The sequence below is a fragment of the Mastomys coucha genome, unplaced genomic scaffold (genome assembly GCF_008632895.1).
Source record: "Mastomys coucha isolate ucsf_1 unplaced genomic scaffold, UCSF_Mcou_1 pScaffold7, whole genome shotgun sequence".
NCBI lineage: Eukaryota > Metazoa > Chordata > Mammalia > Rodentia > Muridae > Mastomys > Mastomys coucha.
This window is the reverse complement of record NW_022196913.1, coordinates 8,264,806-8,279,320: the sequence shown is the minus strand read 5'-3', so window position 1 is coordinate 8,279,320 and position 14,515 is coordinate 8,264,806. Positions and strand designations below refer to the sequence as shown.

Here is a 14,515-nt window from a genome sequence, read left to right as displayed (position 1 = left end):
GGGATGGGTTTTTGAAACCTCAAAGCCCCCAGTGACATAGCTCTTTTAACAAGGCTACACTTTGTAGGGAGCTGGTCTGGTGCTGCTATGCATTCAAATGCTAAATACTGTCCCCCAAGATCTGGTTGCTCTCTATATAGAGATCCTCATGTAAACCTTGACCCCCTAGTTATCCCTGATTGGTTAATAAAGATGCCTACAGCCTAGGCTGGGCAGAAGAGAGAGGACAGAACCAAGGTTCTCAGGCTTGGGGGTCTGAGGTAGAGACCAGGGGGAAGAGAGAAAAGAAGGAGAGGTCACCATGAACTAGCATAGATGGTGAGCACAAGGCCATGAGGGCTATCCTGATGCAGTAGGAGCAGTCCAATTGAAACATGATAAAGGATTTTGACAGAAAAAAAATAGCAGAGGGTTGATATCTGACCAGCTCTAGCTCTATAACACTGTTTATAGATGCAGAAGTTACTGTGTCTTTTATTTGGGAACTAAATGATCTAAAATGGGGTAAAAACCCTTAATAGATATTTAAAGGCAACAGGGGGTGTAACTAACCCCGATAATAATAATAATAATAATAATAATAATAATAATAATAACAACAATAACAACATCATCATCAACAACAACAATATCAACTGCAGCAACTATACAACACATTCTAATCCTTCCTAAACAGTCTACCAACTGGAGACCAAACATTCAAAAATGGCCTCTGGAGGCCATTCTCATTCAAAGCACCACAGAGAGAATAGAGTTCTATCATGATAGAGGAGGTCTGCTGTTAGGAGCATGCCTTAGTCAGGATTTCCATTGCTGTGATAAAAGTACCAGGACCAAAAGTAACTTGGGGAGGAAAAGGTTTATTCCAGTTTCCAGATCCATGTCCTAGTCCACCATTAAAGGAAGTCAGGGCAGGAACTCAGAGACAGGTATCGAAGCACACAACCCACTGAGCTGCTTTCTTAGACTATTCAGAACCACCTGCCCAGGGGTAGGACTGCCCCCAGTGAGTTGGGCCAGTCAACATCAAACATTAATCAAGAAAAATGCCCTACATGCTTGCCCTCCAGCAAGCTGAAGGATGCATGTTCTGTGTTGAGGTTCATCATCCCAGTTAACTCAGTTGCATGGTACCTAAAATCAGGAAGCAGGCAGAAAGGGATGCTGCTGCTTAGCTTCCTTACTCTACTCCTTTTTATCCAGTTACGATTGGGCTGCCCCTATCCAGCCAGATTCAGGGCAAGTCTTACCTCCTCAATTAAACCTCTCTGGAAACAGTCCACAGATGTAACCATGTCTCCTACACGATCTTAGAGCCAATCATGGTGAAGATTAACTATCTCCATAGTCCTTGCTGTTCTTATTGTTATTCATTCACGAAAAAGCTTGTGAATTGTGTTTTATTTATCCTCTAATGTAGAGGTATTTACAAGTGAGCATTCAACTTGCCAGGCTGAATTTCTTATCTTGTCAATAACTAGAGCCTCTTAACTTATGGCTCACTGAAGACGTGTTGGTGGCTTTATTTTGAAAGATGTGTTGGTGGATTTGTTTAGATTTTGGGCATAACAACATTTCCCACACTGTATTCTGATTACCACATACCATATACATTTTTCATGTGTTAACTTACTAAATTTTATTAACTCCTGTGAGGTCGTATATGTTTTCCCTCGGTTTATAGTCAGTGTTTACTAACTTGAAGTTTTTCTTAACTCAGGTTTATTAAACTTTTTTCAAATTACCTGCATTTCTTTTTTGCCTGATGTTTTGATTTTTTTGAGGAGATATTTTAGTGACTCTCACTATGATGAAATATTTATCTGTCTTGCATTTTTATCAATTTAATTTATTATACTTTTCAAAAGTCCCAGCATTTTCATGCATTCCATGTATACTTTATTCAAATCAAAATGTTTCTTATTTTAACAACATTCTGCCTGGCATTAATACTACTGAAATTGATACTTTTCTTCTTTATTTCCTGTGTCTTGATGACGAATCTTCCCTTGACCAAACTCTTGTCAGGGGTCGCTGAATTCTTCTCCCAACGAGCTCATGACGTTTGGATTTCTGCGCTCATCTGTGTAAGTGTATGCCTTTACAAAGCAGCATATCGTGTTAGTTTAGCCAGAATCTGTCCCCTTTGATGGCTGATCAAATCTCTCATTTCCCACCAGCCCTTGGGTTAGGTTTGTCACCATTGACTTAAGATTCCTGTCCTTCCCCTCAAAGCCTCTCAGTAATATTCTCCTTGCTGATTTCATCTTGCTCCTTGGCCACAGATGTCGGCTCATCCATGGCTCATCCATGGCTCATCCTTGGCTCATCCATGTTGCTTGCAATTGCTCTCAGTTATCCTAAGATCTCCTGTCCCTTGTGTCCCTTCCTAAAGGGGCTCTGCCTTTTCTTCTCTGTTTAAATGGCTCTGGTTTTTCTTCAACACTTATTCTAATTCTTTCCCTTTCCCTCTTTTTTGATTCCTTTACCTTTCTTTTACGTTCAACTATGGCATCTTTTCTTTCCCGTTTATGGTCAAAAATCCTTGTCACCTAATCTGTATCTACTGCTAAATGGCACATAATTAAAAACATCAAGATTGTCTTTTATTAGGGAGATTTAACTCATCGACATACTGATTAATGGCGTGTTTTAAAGTGTGCCAGCTTTTGATTGCTTTTACATTTTTTTTCTTTGTTCTATTGGTTCTTCTAGTTGTTTGGAAGCAAATTGACCTTTTTCTAATCTCCTCATGCTTACCTTTATGTTAAAAGAAAATAGGTCTATTGAATTTTCTGGATCTGATGTTCTATAAATGTAGCCAAAAGATTGCTGTCCTTGGATGCTTTATAGTTTCCTTACTGTTATCTACTCTCCGGCCACTTCATCTTTATTTCTGATACAATCAATCTCCCCCCAAGTGATGAATAATGAGTCAATTGCAGGGCTGCTGCATTGCTTTCATGAGCGCTAATTGCTCCCACGAGTGAACGAGTCTTCGGATTCATGGAGTCTATTGGCATTTCCAGTCTGTTACAAATCTCAGAACAGAGATTTTGACATAGTTAATGTTTCACCATGTTGACATCTTTAATCAAGTCAGTGGGCCTTTCGTCATTCAGGAAAAAAACCAACACAATAAAAACAACTTTCCTGACTCCTGAATTCACTGCTTGCTTTTTCTTCCAGGGGCCCTTTCCACCATAGCCTACGAGGAGGCTCCATTTAGATTATATTAGTTGTAAGTTCCTAGAAAAAAGATTAAAAACAAATGTTTTAAAGGGAATTTTATTTTTATTATAGCTATTTAATACATACTAGTTATAAATAGTAATAGGTTCACTGTTGCAATTTTATACATATAAGTACTCTGTCTTGATTGTATGCATTTCTCCAACTACCCTCTGATAGCCCTTTTCCTTTCTTCCTCTCCTTTCATTTCCAGTCCCTGCTTAAAGCCTGCTAATACTTTCAAGCTGCTTTTAAAAACTCTTAGTAACCATGTAGGAGACATTTGTTTTTTTTTACCTCGGGCCTATTTTGCTTAACAGGGATGACCTCTAGCTGCATTTTTTTCACCAAAAATGACATTTTTCAATTCTGTTTATGCCTCTGATTATGCATATATATAGATGTATATAGTATATACATACATGCATATGTAAATATGCATGTATGTATATACTATATACATATATACACATATGTACATACATATATACACATATACACACACTATATATCTCTCTCTATCTCTCTATCCCTATATCTATCTATCTATCTATCTATCTATCTATCTATCTATCTATCCACACTACATTTTCCCTTATCCATTTACCCACTGACAGGCATCTAGGCTACTCTATATTTGGCTACTGGGAATAGTACCACAATGACCATTTGTGCTCAGGTATCTCTCTGGTATGTTAACTTTGCATGGTATATACCTAGGAGTGTGCCTGGACCATTCCAATTTTAGTATTTACATTCTTACTAACAATATATAAAGTTCCCTTTGCCTACATCCTTTCTAGATTTCCTCTTCCTCTTCTCTACTCTCCTTCCTTCCCTCCTTTCTTTCCTTTTCTTCCTTCCTTTGTTTTCTTTCTCCTTTCCTTCTCCTATTCTTCCTCTTCTTCTCTCTTACTATTTTGTCTAGGAAGAGATTATTTTAGTTTTGAAAAGGAGCATTTGATCATATCTGGTTATACTCCAGTTAAATTACCCCTCTTGTCTTTATACCACCATTGATTACTAATTGATAATCGGTCTTTTGGAGAAAAGGAAGAGAAATAATATCTTGTGGTGCTTCTGCTTAGTGTTTAGTTCATATGCTTATCTAAGATGTACTAGGCATGCAGGGCTAAGGGTTCAGAAACATCTCTGTCTTTGTCTTCAAGGAGTTCACATATAGAAAGAGATAAAGTTCAGGCTAAGAAGTATCATGGAAAGATCTATGTGGAAGGGCCTCTAATTTGGGCCTGGAAATACACATCCTACAAGGCAAATTTGGATTGAGAGTTTATGGTAGTTTGAATAGGAATGGCTCCTATAAACTAATATATCTGAGTTCTTGGTCACAGCAATAGAACACTGACTAAGACAGAGTTGTAAGATGTTTAGGAACTGACTGAGCTTAAAAGTAATAAAACAATTCAAGGCACAGTGAACTGCAGGTTTAATAATCTAGTGGGGCTGGGGAATGTAGCTTTGTGGCCAAGTGTTTGCGTGTGGTGCTGGCTAGTTTTTCTTTCTTTCTTTTTTTTCTTTTTGTTCTTTTCTCTCTCTCTATGTGTATCATTGGCTGTCCTGGAACTCAGTCTGTAGACCAGATTAGCCTTGGACCCATAGAGAGAGCCTGCCTCTGCTGCCCCAGTGCTGAGATTAAAGGAGTGCACTACCACTTCCTGGCCTGGTTCTGACTAGTTTTATATCAACTTGACTTAAGCTAAAGTCATTGGAAAGGAGAGAATCTCAGTTCAGAAAATGTCTCCAAAAGATCAGGCTGTAGACAAGCCTGATGAGAATTTTTAAAATCAGTGATTGATGTGGGAGGGCCCAGTTCACTGTGGGTGGGCTCACTGTGGGTTGATGGTTCAGGGTGCTACATGAAAGCAGGTTGAGCAAGCCATGAGGAGCAGGCCAATAAGCAGTAGCCCTCCATGGCCTCTGCATCAGCTCTTGTCTCCAGGTCCCTGCCCTGTTTGAGTTCCTGTCCTGACTTCCTTTGATGATGAACAGTGACATGAGAGTGTAAGCCAAATAAACACTTTCCTTCTCAAGTTGCTTTGGCATGGTGTTTCATCATAGCAATAAGAACTGTGACTAAAACACTTAGTGTGTGCAAGGTCTTGGGGTCAATCCTCAGCCCTACAAACAAGACAAAACAAAAGAAAACAAAACAAAACAAAAAGCAAAAGCTAAAATGCTAAAAGAGGTTGAGAGTTCCATGCTCTGAAAATTAAGAAGTGGATAAAGTGTGGGAAATAAATTCAGAGAGGGAAGGCAGGTCTAGAACATGGAAGTAATTGCTTGCTTTGGAATTGGGACTTTTGCTCTGTATAAGGCGATATACCCCAATGATACAGAGTTAGTATACAGTAGAGATATTGCAACACCCACATTTATTGTGGCACTATTCAGAGTAGCCAAGCATAGAGTTAACTCAGATGCCCACCCAGGGATGAATGGATAAGGAGAAATGTAGTGCACGTACACAACAGAGCCATAAAGCATCTGCATTACTCTTTCACCTGACAGCTCTTTAAGTACTAATGAGAAAAGGACTAGGAAACATGCAGTTGTACAGATCTTTCCCTCTGGGGGTTTACGGCTCACCAGGAAAACGATGCATGTGCCAACAGAAGTAACTGATGATAACCTTAGAGAACTGGGGGACTAGCTCCAGCAGAGGGTGCGGCATGAAGGACCAGTTGTGTGACCGAATCTGAGACTAGGGAGATTCGGGAAGTGGGAACAGAGGGGGTGCATTAGAGGCAAAGAAAATAGTGTCTGTCAGGGAGATACAGAGCCCAGAAAGCTTTCCGTTTTCTTGCACCATGCTGGGAAACTCGGGTGGCTTAGGGAACAGAGTAAGTGAACAGTTGCAGTGGTGCTCAAGGTAGAACTAATGCAGGAACAAAACCAGGGGCCTTATGGGGGCTTTAGTCAGGGAATATTACATAGGTTTTCAACAAGTGTGTTTGTGACATGATGTAAATTTTCATTTGGGAAAAGAAACCAGATGTTGTACATAAAAGTTAAGAACTGGGAAAGACACAAAATGAAGGGGCTGGATCAGTTGCTCTTCATTCCCATAGTACTTGGGATGTAGAGATGTGTATGTACTTTAGAAAGAGAGGATGTAATAGTTTCTTTTCTCGCTGGGTTAAGAAACCCTGACAAAGGTTACTGAAGGAAGAGGAGTTTATTTTGGTTCACAGTTTTAGGGCATCCTCCTTCACAGTAGGGAAGTCACTGGGAAGCAGTTTGAAGCAACTGATCACATTGTATCACTATCAAGAGGAAGGGAGCAGAGATGCAACTGATCACATTGTATCACTATCAAGAGGAAGGGAGCAGAGATGCAACTGATCACATTGTATCACTATCAAGAGGAAGGGAGCAGCGATGCTTACACTGAGCATGCCTTTCCCTTCACAGGGTCTGCAATCCCAACCTGGTCAACGGTGTGTGTCTTCCCACCTCCATTCACCTAAACAAGAAAGTGCAATCTGAGAGGTGTGATCGGAGGCTTGTTCCCTGGGTGATTCTAAACCTGTCAGGTTGACAAGTAACGCTAACCATCAGACAATATAAATGCAGAATAATGAGATTTGATATAAAAATAAACATTAAGGAAGTCAGAGGGAGAGAGGAGATTGCCAATGAAAATTCTGGTTCTAGGTCCAGTAGGGCTGTTAGCAGAAATAGGAACTATAAAGCAGAACTAGATGCATGTTGGGTTAATGTGTCTGCTGGCAGGGGTGGGGCTACAGCTGGAGATGGAGATTTGCGGTTGTCTGTGTGGAGTGGTATTACATATCAGAAGGGGACGAATACCAGAGGTGGTAAAGGCAACCAAGGGGAGGGGCTTTCTTAGGGATTTAGAGTGGGAAGAAGGACAAAGAGTCAACAGAGAAGCAGGACAGGATGCCGGAAAATGTCCTCAGAAGATTCTAGAAGGCAGACCAGAGAGAAGCATAGGTCCTAGGTGACCTGCAGCAGAGGATGGAGGAGGGGTGGGGAGGAACATTCTGCCAGGGCTGGATGTCTGTCACCACTGGAGGGAGTGAGGCCAGGCATCGCCTGAAGGCAGCCTGTGTAGACCCCTCCATCAACAAAGGTTCTAGGGGAGGGGAAAGAGGAACATGCTAATGATTAAGATTTGCCTGAATGTCTTACCCTTCTGAGAAACTCTTTTTCATAATTCCTCATTTTTAAAACAAATCCAATACTGGCTACATTTTGATGGTCAACATGATGGACCTTTGTCTTTGAGAAAACCAGTAGAGAATCAAACCACTAAGAGACATCTTTCTTTATTCTTTTATTCCATTTTCTGCATCCACGTTATCATCAGAACACCTCATCAAAATATACAAACAGCACACGATACTCAGTGTATAGTTAGGACTCTAATTCAACAGGACTGACTACTGCAAATATCATGCATGGGCTGTGTGGTCTTGCAGGATGCCTAGGGAGGGACTTATTTGCCATCAAATTACTGGGAACAACATGAAAAGGGATTGGTTTTCTTTATCTCAGAAGAGTCATGCACTTCATTTCTTTGTCTGAGGGAAGGATGGTAATGAATGCCTACCTACGCTGACAGAGATCAACTGAGAACAGGGGGAAGGGAAGGTTTGATTGGCAGCAGTAAACTACCCTGCCCTTGTTGGTTGTACTTTAGTTCTGTGTGAATAAGATGTCCCACATAGGCAATATCCTTACCCTTCCCTGTTGGTGACAAGGACTCTGCTTTGCTCATTGGCCCTTACTTTCCTCTGCCTTGTGAATTTCAGAGCTAGTCAGAATGAACAAATTTGTAAATCTCAAGTTTCAAGCTATGTTTATTGGAGAGCATCCCATAATAATCTGCTCAGGGCTTCCTCTTTCCCTCCCTTCTGCCATCGACAGCGCAGAGCAACGTGGGTTAGTGGTTCCTTCTCTGTGGTTGAGTGAAATTGACTTCTACAAAAGGCAATCTGCTGTCCCAGTCTTGAGAAATCTGTTCCATTTGCACCTTGGTTCATCACCAACCAGCAATTGTTGCCTAGGGCAAGAGCAGAATTATGTTTCGAATCTTTCGCAGTATCGGGAACCATCTTTCAAGTAAATGACTAGAGTTAACAATGATCTAACTTCAAGGGCTGCTGTGAGAGATTCTGGGAGATATAATGGGGTGACGTCATTAGTGAAGTAGGCATGGTTTGTGCTACATACAGCTCATGCAAGGAGTTCAGCGGTCCTCCATGCCTTTGAGATTGAGTGTTTCTTTTTTTTTTCCCAACGTGAAAAAGAGACTTCCAGAAGTGTTACTTGAACCAGTTCCCAGAGAGAAGGCAAATCCCTTCCAGTCTGGAGAGGGATGAGGTTCAGGAGCAAATGAAAGTCTCCATCCCAGGGTTAATGAAGGAAAAGTTGCTGAACATGTTCTGGTCCATGCTGTTGATGAGCGCTCTGTCAGCGAATGATAGCCGGGGTTTCTCACTTAGGAATTCCTTGTCGAAATTGCTACAGTCATATGGTGATTTCTTGGTCACACGATGAGGAGGAGGGAAAGAAAAGGGGAAGAAAATTAGCCACCAAGTTCATTATCTTAACTTTGGTGATGGAGGCTATAGTGTGTGCACAGCCCAGGGGGTTCAAATCCCGAGTCATCATTTCTTTTATTAGAATAATTAATTTTACATAAAAGAATTATAACATTGTACAGGTGTTGGTCACCCAGATGGCGACCATTAAGAATGTTAAATGTTGCGTGCAAAATCCATCTCCTCTGATGGTCCCACTCAGAAACATGTTCAACTTGGGAATGTTCTGCAATTTATTGTCCCTGTAGATGTACTGTGATGACACAGTTTCAATTTGGCAAGCAACAGGAACACCCCTTCCCCTCTCTTCTAGCCAAATGGTATGGATTAAAGAAGCGTGTTTCTCCTGGACAGTGTGGCTGGGGCAGGTTTCAGGAAGGGCTGTTACTCGCTTAGGGTGGCAGCCTGTGACAGAAAGAGAAGGAGCGGAAGCCAAACTGTCCAGTGGGGGAGTCCTTACCACTTTTGGTCTGAAGGGTGGGTCAATCTCTTTCCTCTCAAGCTCTTCCCAGTTGATCTCTCGAAACAAAGGATGCTGGCGGATGTCTCCTCTCACTCCCAGCCTCTTCTCAGGTTCTCTCACAAAAAGCTGCAAGGGAGCAGAGCGGCCATGGTTCACTTCCGAGATGAGGCTGGCCGTGTTAGATCAGGTGGTGTGCATCACTCGGGGTATGAGCAACTTGCCTTTTCACTGACTGCTGTGGGGGTGTGAACTCTAACCTGTTGCCTTTTCTAAGTGAACTTTTCTGAACCTTCCATAGTCTGGGCTTCGACCTCCTTCCTTTTTACCCTAGGCAGGCAATACTGAGATTTATATAGGTCTGGCATGAGATCAGCTTTACTTTGTGTTACTTACGGGGGTCACTGACAAATTTCCTAACTTTTGGCACATGCTGCGCTGGTTAACTTTAATTGTCCATCTGTTTTCATTGTCCAGCTTCACCTGGGAGGAGGAAACCATAAGTGCAGAACTGGGTCTGACACTCTGGCCTGTGGCTGCGTCTGTGAGATATTGATGGACTATGGCTGATGTGGGTGGTGCCATCCCTAGGCAAATGGTCTGGGTTGTTTAAGGTAGGCATGATTCCAGGAGCTATGGCCTCTGCTTTAGTTCTTGTGTGAGTCTCCGCCCCAAGTTCCCTCAATAATGGTCTGTAAGCTTTAGGCTGAAACAAACCCTTTCCTCTCCAAGTTGCTTTTGGCCATAGTGTTTATCACAGCAACAGAAAACAAATTAGAACATACACGAAGTGCGTGTCCCACAGGGCTATCCTTAGGATTAAATAAAACAATAACATATACATATACGCACACACACACATGTACTTATACATGTATACCTTCACATAGAAAGACATGAAACATGCATACCATCACATGTATGTGGGCACAAGCATGAACACACACATTCATACCTATGCATATATGCATATGTCTAAGCATACATGGCTGTGTGCATAAACACATATGCGCATATTGCAAACAATCCCTGTCCCCATACACATATTTGTTCACTGTTACTTCTGGTCAGTAATACACCCAAGAGAATAAGCCAGGTACAGTGGTGAGTGCCAGGAAGCCCGGCACTCACAAGGCCAGAGAAGGAGGATTGTGAGTTTGAGGCCAGCCTGGTCCAGTCTGGACAATGTTAGCCTGGGCTTTATAGTGAGATGGTGTTTGGAAAAAAAAAACCCAAAGGGTTAAAAAAAAAATAAAAAGAACTGTAAGCAGGACAGAATGGGTGACTAACTTATTTGACTTAACTGCCCACCCAGGAGTGATATTTCTTATGAAGATGGCCTATCTTAGGAGTCTAGCATCATGGGACTTGTATTTGCAGTGCCATCTAGGAGTTCCTGACAGTCAGTGGAGGTGACTTTGGGTACAGAAGGTCACTGTCCACTCTGGCAGACTTGCTGAGTACCATTTTTGCCTCTGCAGCCTTTCAGCCAGTGTTTATGTGCCTGCTCTCTAGACCACCCTCTCTCTGGCCACTTCACATAACAACCAAAATGGATATTGGAATGATAGCAAGGCACCCTCGAAGCTTTTAAACGTTAGCCTGTCCAGGGCTAATGTGCGGGAGAACCTAAACATTCACTCAGAAAGTAAGAGGTTCTCTGGGTGTTACTTCCTGTTTCTGCACTGTCAAGGTGCTTGACTACTACATCACAGCTAGAGTGTTTTAAGGAGGCTATAGCCCTATAAGACAGAAAATGTGGCAAAATGGAGGGATTTCCAAGTGGCTCCCACAAGGGCTTGAGCCCATCTCTTGGTTATAATTAGGCATGGCAGCACTCACCTGCAGTCACCTGAAACCTCCTGTGTGGTGGAGGCAGGAGGATCAAGGTGAAGAGCTAGCCTTGGCTACAGAGTGAAGTTGATGCCAGATGGAGTTGCTTGAGATCCTGTCTTAATAACAAGTTCTGAGTGTAAAGGTTATGAAACCACTGCACACCTATTGAAGAGTCCTTAGTATGGTCCCAATGCCACCTTCACTGTTACTGTACAGTGGCCATGGAGGACTCTTAGTGAGAACCTGCATATCCAAAGTGGAAGTAACCCGAGGCTATCGTTCAAGAAACTGACTACATTTCTGTATCATGGAATGAAGGAATAAGGTGTGCATCTAGCTTAGGGCTCTTGTAGCCTTGGGTAGGTTTTCTAAATCTTTATTTCCAATGTCAGCCATTTTTTCCACCACTGTAACAAAATACCCAAGATGATAAAATTTTAAAATAGAAAAATTTACATTGGCACTTGGTTTCAGAAGTTTCACCCTGTGAACAGTTGGCTTTATGGATTTTGGACCTGTGATGAATTAGAACATCCAGGCAGGAAGCTGGCAATGGATCAAGGGCCTCGCCTCAACGCAAAAGGGATGCGGAAAGCGAGAAGGAGGTGGGGGTTAGAATCTGACAATCTCCCCCAATAACTTAACTTCCTTGCCCTCTGCCCCACCTTTTAAAGGTTCCACAACCTTCCAAGCCTCTATCACATGTGCCTTTGGGAGTAATATTTCAGATTCAAACCATGCAGGGCTGCCTGTAAAATGGACGGTGAATTAAGGTGACCTCTAGGACTCAGAGAGTTCTGAGAGTCTAGTGTTTCTACGAACATTCTAGATGCCATATCCTAATGCTAATGCGCCGGCTTCTTCTGGGTCAAAGCTGCTCATTAATAGACCATTTTCGGCTCTCCTTTTCAATAACGACGTCTTCTAGGGAGTGGCTCAAACCAGCTACCTCTACTAAGATTCCCTTTGCCCAGTCATTGTCTTTAAATTCTGTCCCAGTCATCAGGGCTCTATAGGAGCCCCCTCCTCCTTGATTACCTCCACTATAACAGAGCTCATCTCCCAATGAATAGTTTGTACCCGTTTTCTGTTTTTCAAGTCTGTGTTTCCCATGGACCGTAGCTCTGGGAAACAGGCCGCACTGTGTTTCCACTACCCAGAATCTAGCACCTTCCCTGGTACTAAGAACCTGCTGAGTAAATGTTAGCTAACTGGAGATGCTCTTCTCCCAGGTTATCTGTAGACTGCATGTTCTCTGTCCTGGCCTCTTGTTTTTGGCATATGGAAAAGGCACCAAGTTAGCAGTAATATTCTTTTTCCTGTGGATTCAACAACCAGTGAGTTGACACATGGAAAAGCACATTTGTGTATGTGTATACATGCATACACACACACACACACACACACACACACACACACACACACACACGCACGCACGCACGCACGCACGCACGCACGCACGCACGCACGCACGCACGCATGCAAGTGTAGGTGCTTGTGGTGGCCAGAAGAGGGCACTGGGACTCCTTGAGCTGGAGGTACAAGAGCTTTTGAGCTGCCCAATGTGGATGCTCAGAGCTGAACTCTGGTCCTCTGGAAGAGCAACAAGTGCTCTTAAACGCTGAGCCAACTCTCCAGTCCTAATTAATTCTTTTCTAAACTTTAAAAGAGAGAATAAGCAGTTTGCCCTGCTCCTTGGAAATTATCATAATAAGCAATTGACTTCTATCTCTTAAGGATACTTCAGTGAAGCAAGATGAGATAGAAAGCTTAAGGGTCTTAAGAATGGGCCCATGTTCAGCTGACATTGGCTAATAAAATGTTTTAGGGAGTTAAGTCGCTGTCCTTGGCCAATGTCAGTTTTCCACTAGATTTTCTTAGAAAGCATGTGACATTTGGGTCCAAGAAACTCCTAACAAAGAGTCATTTGAGCTTGGCTTAGGCACCTGTGAAATAAAATAATGTCTTTTAAAAAGAAATAAGATAATCTGGCCTCCAGCCCCAAAGCTCAATTTTCTTTCTGTCCTTATCTCTTCTTCCAGGAGCAAGAGACTCAACTTGGTGTCCTGAGTGTGACAGGTCGCGAGGACACCAAGGTCAAGGGCTCTGCAGCAGCAAAGGTACACAAAGGACATGGGGAAAGTATTTCATTTTGCCAGTAAAAGCTTTCTATATTTACAGGAAACAGCTCACTCTTACATAAAAGGCTGGGATACAGTTGGAGTTTGTTTAAATTTATTTGACAGCTTGGGTAGGAAGCAATTTGTAGCCACCAGCAGCTGTGACAGGTTATACCTGGATCCCACCCTCCCTCCTGAGTCCCTCCTCAGAACAAATGGTCCTGTGAAAAGGGAGATGGATTTCTGTTTAAGAGCATTACTTTCCCATCGTTTTCAAACACAAGGACCGGACATCCTGGATAAATAAATGGGGAGAAAGGGGCGCTTGCTTTTCACTTTAGCACTAGGCAACTGGACAGCAGCAGCAGCAACAGCAGCCCAGCTGTAACTCCTGACAGAACACAGCCTCTCCTGACATGTAGTTGTTCAGCGGACTATGTGTGCCCAAAGGACAGAGTGTGTTACCACCATGGTATTGGGTGCCATACAGCATCCCCTTGTTCAGAGGGGACTGAGGACTTGGTTTTATATCATAGAAAAGTCCCTGGAGGGAATGTCTAAGCAAAAGCATTTTCTTTGGATTTTTGCAGAGGAGGGGGCCCAAGGCAGTGATGGCAGTTGGATGAAGCTGTAAAGTGATCCAGGAGGACAGATAAACTGCAAATCATCCTTATTGGCAGCAAATTGCATAATGAAAACTAATCTGTAATCAGGCCAATTAATTCAATGTGCACAATAGGCAGAAGTTTTCTTTTTTAACCAATGTCAGAAATCACAAAAGCTTCCAAGTGACTTTAAGACCATTTTGCCTAGAGTCCTTCTCCACTTTTATCTTTTAGTGCTTTCATTTCTGATTTATTCAACCAGTTCTTTGCTTATCCTTATAACACGATTTTCTCCTGCTGCTGATAACATGCATAAATATTAATTTTAATTTTGTACTTGCATGGCATTTAATCTTACATTTACTTTTGTTTTTAAAATTTTATGACATTTACTCATTTATTTATTTGTTGTACCTGAGCCAATTCTCTCCCTCCACCATTTGATCCCTGGCTATTAATCTCAAGTCACCAGGCTTTGGGGAGACTGCCTCTACCTGCTGAGCCATATCAACCCTATATAAAACCTTCTGCTTTTAAGTTTTCTGTGTGTGAGTGTACAGGTATGTGTATATATATGTGGCATGTGCACACAAGTGGTGTGTGCATGTATGTGGACACCAGAAGTTAGCCTTCCATGTTCTTTCTCAGCTTTCTCCATCCTGGTTTTATTTAACT

General features: G+C 42.3%; 1 protein-coding gene and 1 long non-coding RNA gene across 5 annotated transcripts in view; both read right to left on the bottom strand.

Annotated features, from left to right (window-relative positions):
- Positions 1–1,831: 1,831 nt before the first annotated feature.
- Positions 1,832–2,813, bottom strand: LOC116081413. Its single transcript, XR_004114879.1, has 2 exons — positions 2,761–2,813; positions 1,832–2,099 (listed from the first exon to the last, which is right to left on the bottom strand). It is a non-coding gene; the product is annotated as an uncharacterized LOC116081413 (long non-coding RNA).
- A 4,721-nt stretch (positions 2,814–7,534) lies between these two features.
- The window catches only part of Prkcq (protein kinase C theta), a 136,569-nt gene continuing 129,588 nt past the window's right edge, over positions 7,535–14,515 (bottom strand). For 3 of the 4 annotated variants that reach the window (XM_031357936.1, XM_031357934.1, XM_031357937.1), the window contains 2 exons: positions 9,280–9,408; positions 7,535–8,759 (listed from right to left, as the gene is read on the bottom strand). In XM_031357936.1, the coding sequence (XP_031213796.1) occupies positions 8,601–8,759; positions 9,280–9,408 (288 nt within the window). In that variant the 3' untranslated portion in view covers positions 7,535–8,600. The remainder of the gene's footprint in view (positions 8,760–9,279; positions 9,409–14,515) is intronic. The other variant, XR_004114877.1, reaches the window with a different exon arrangement.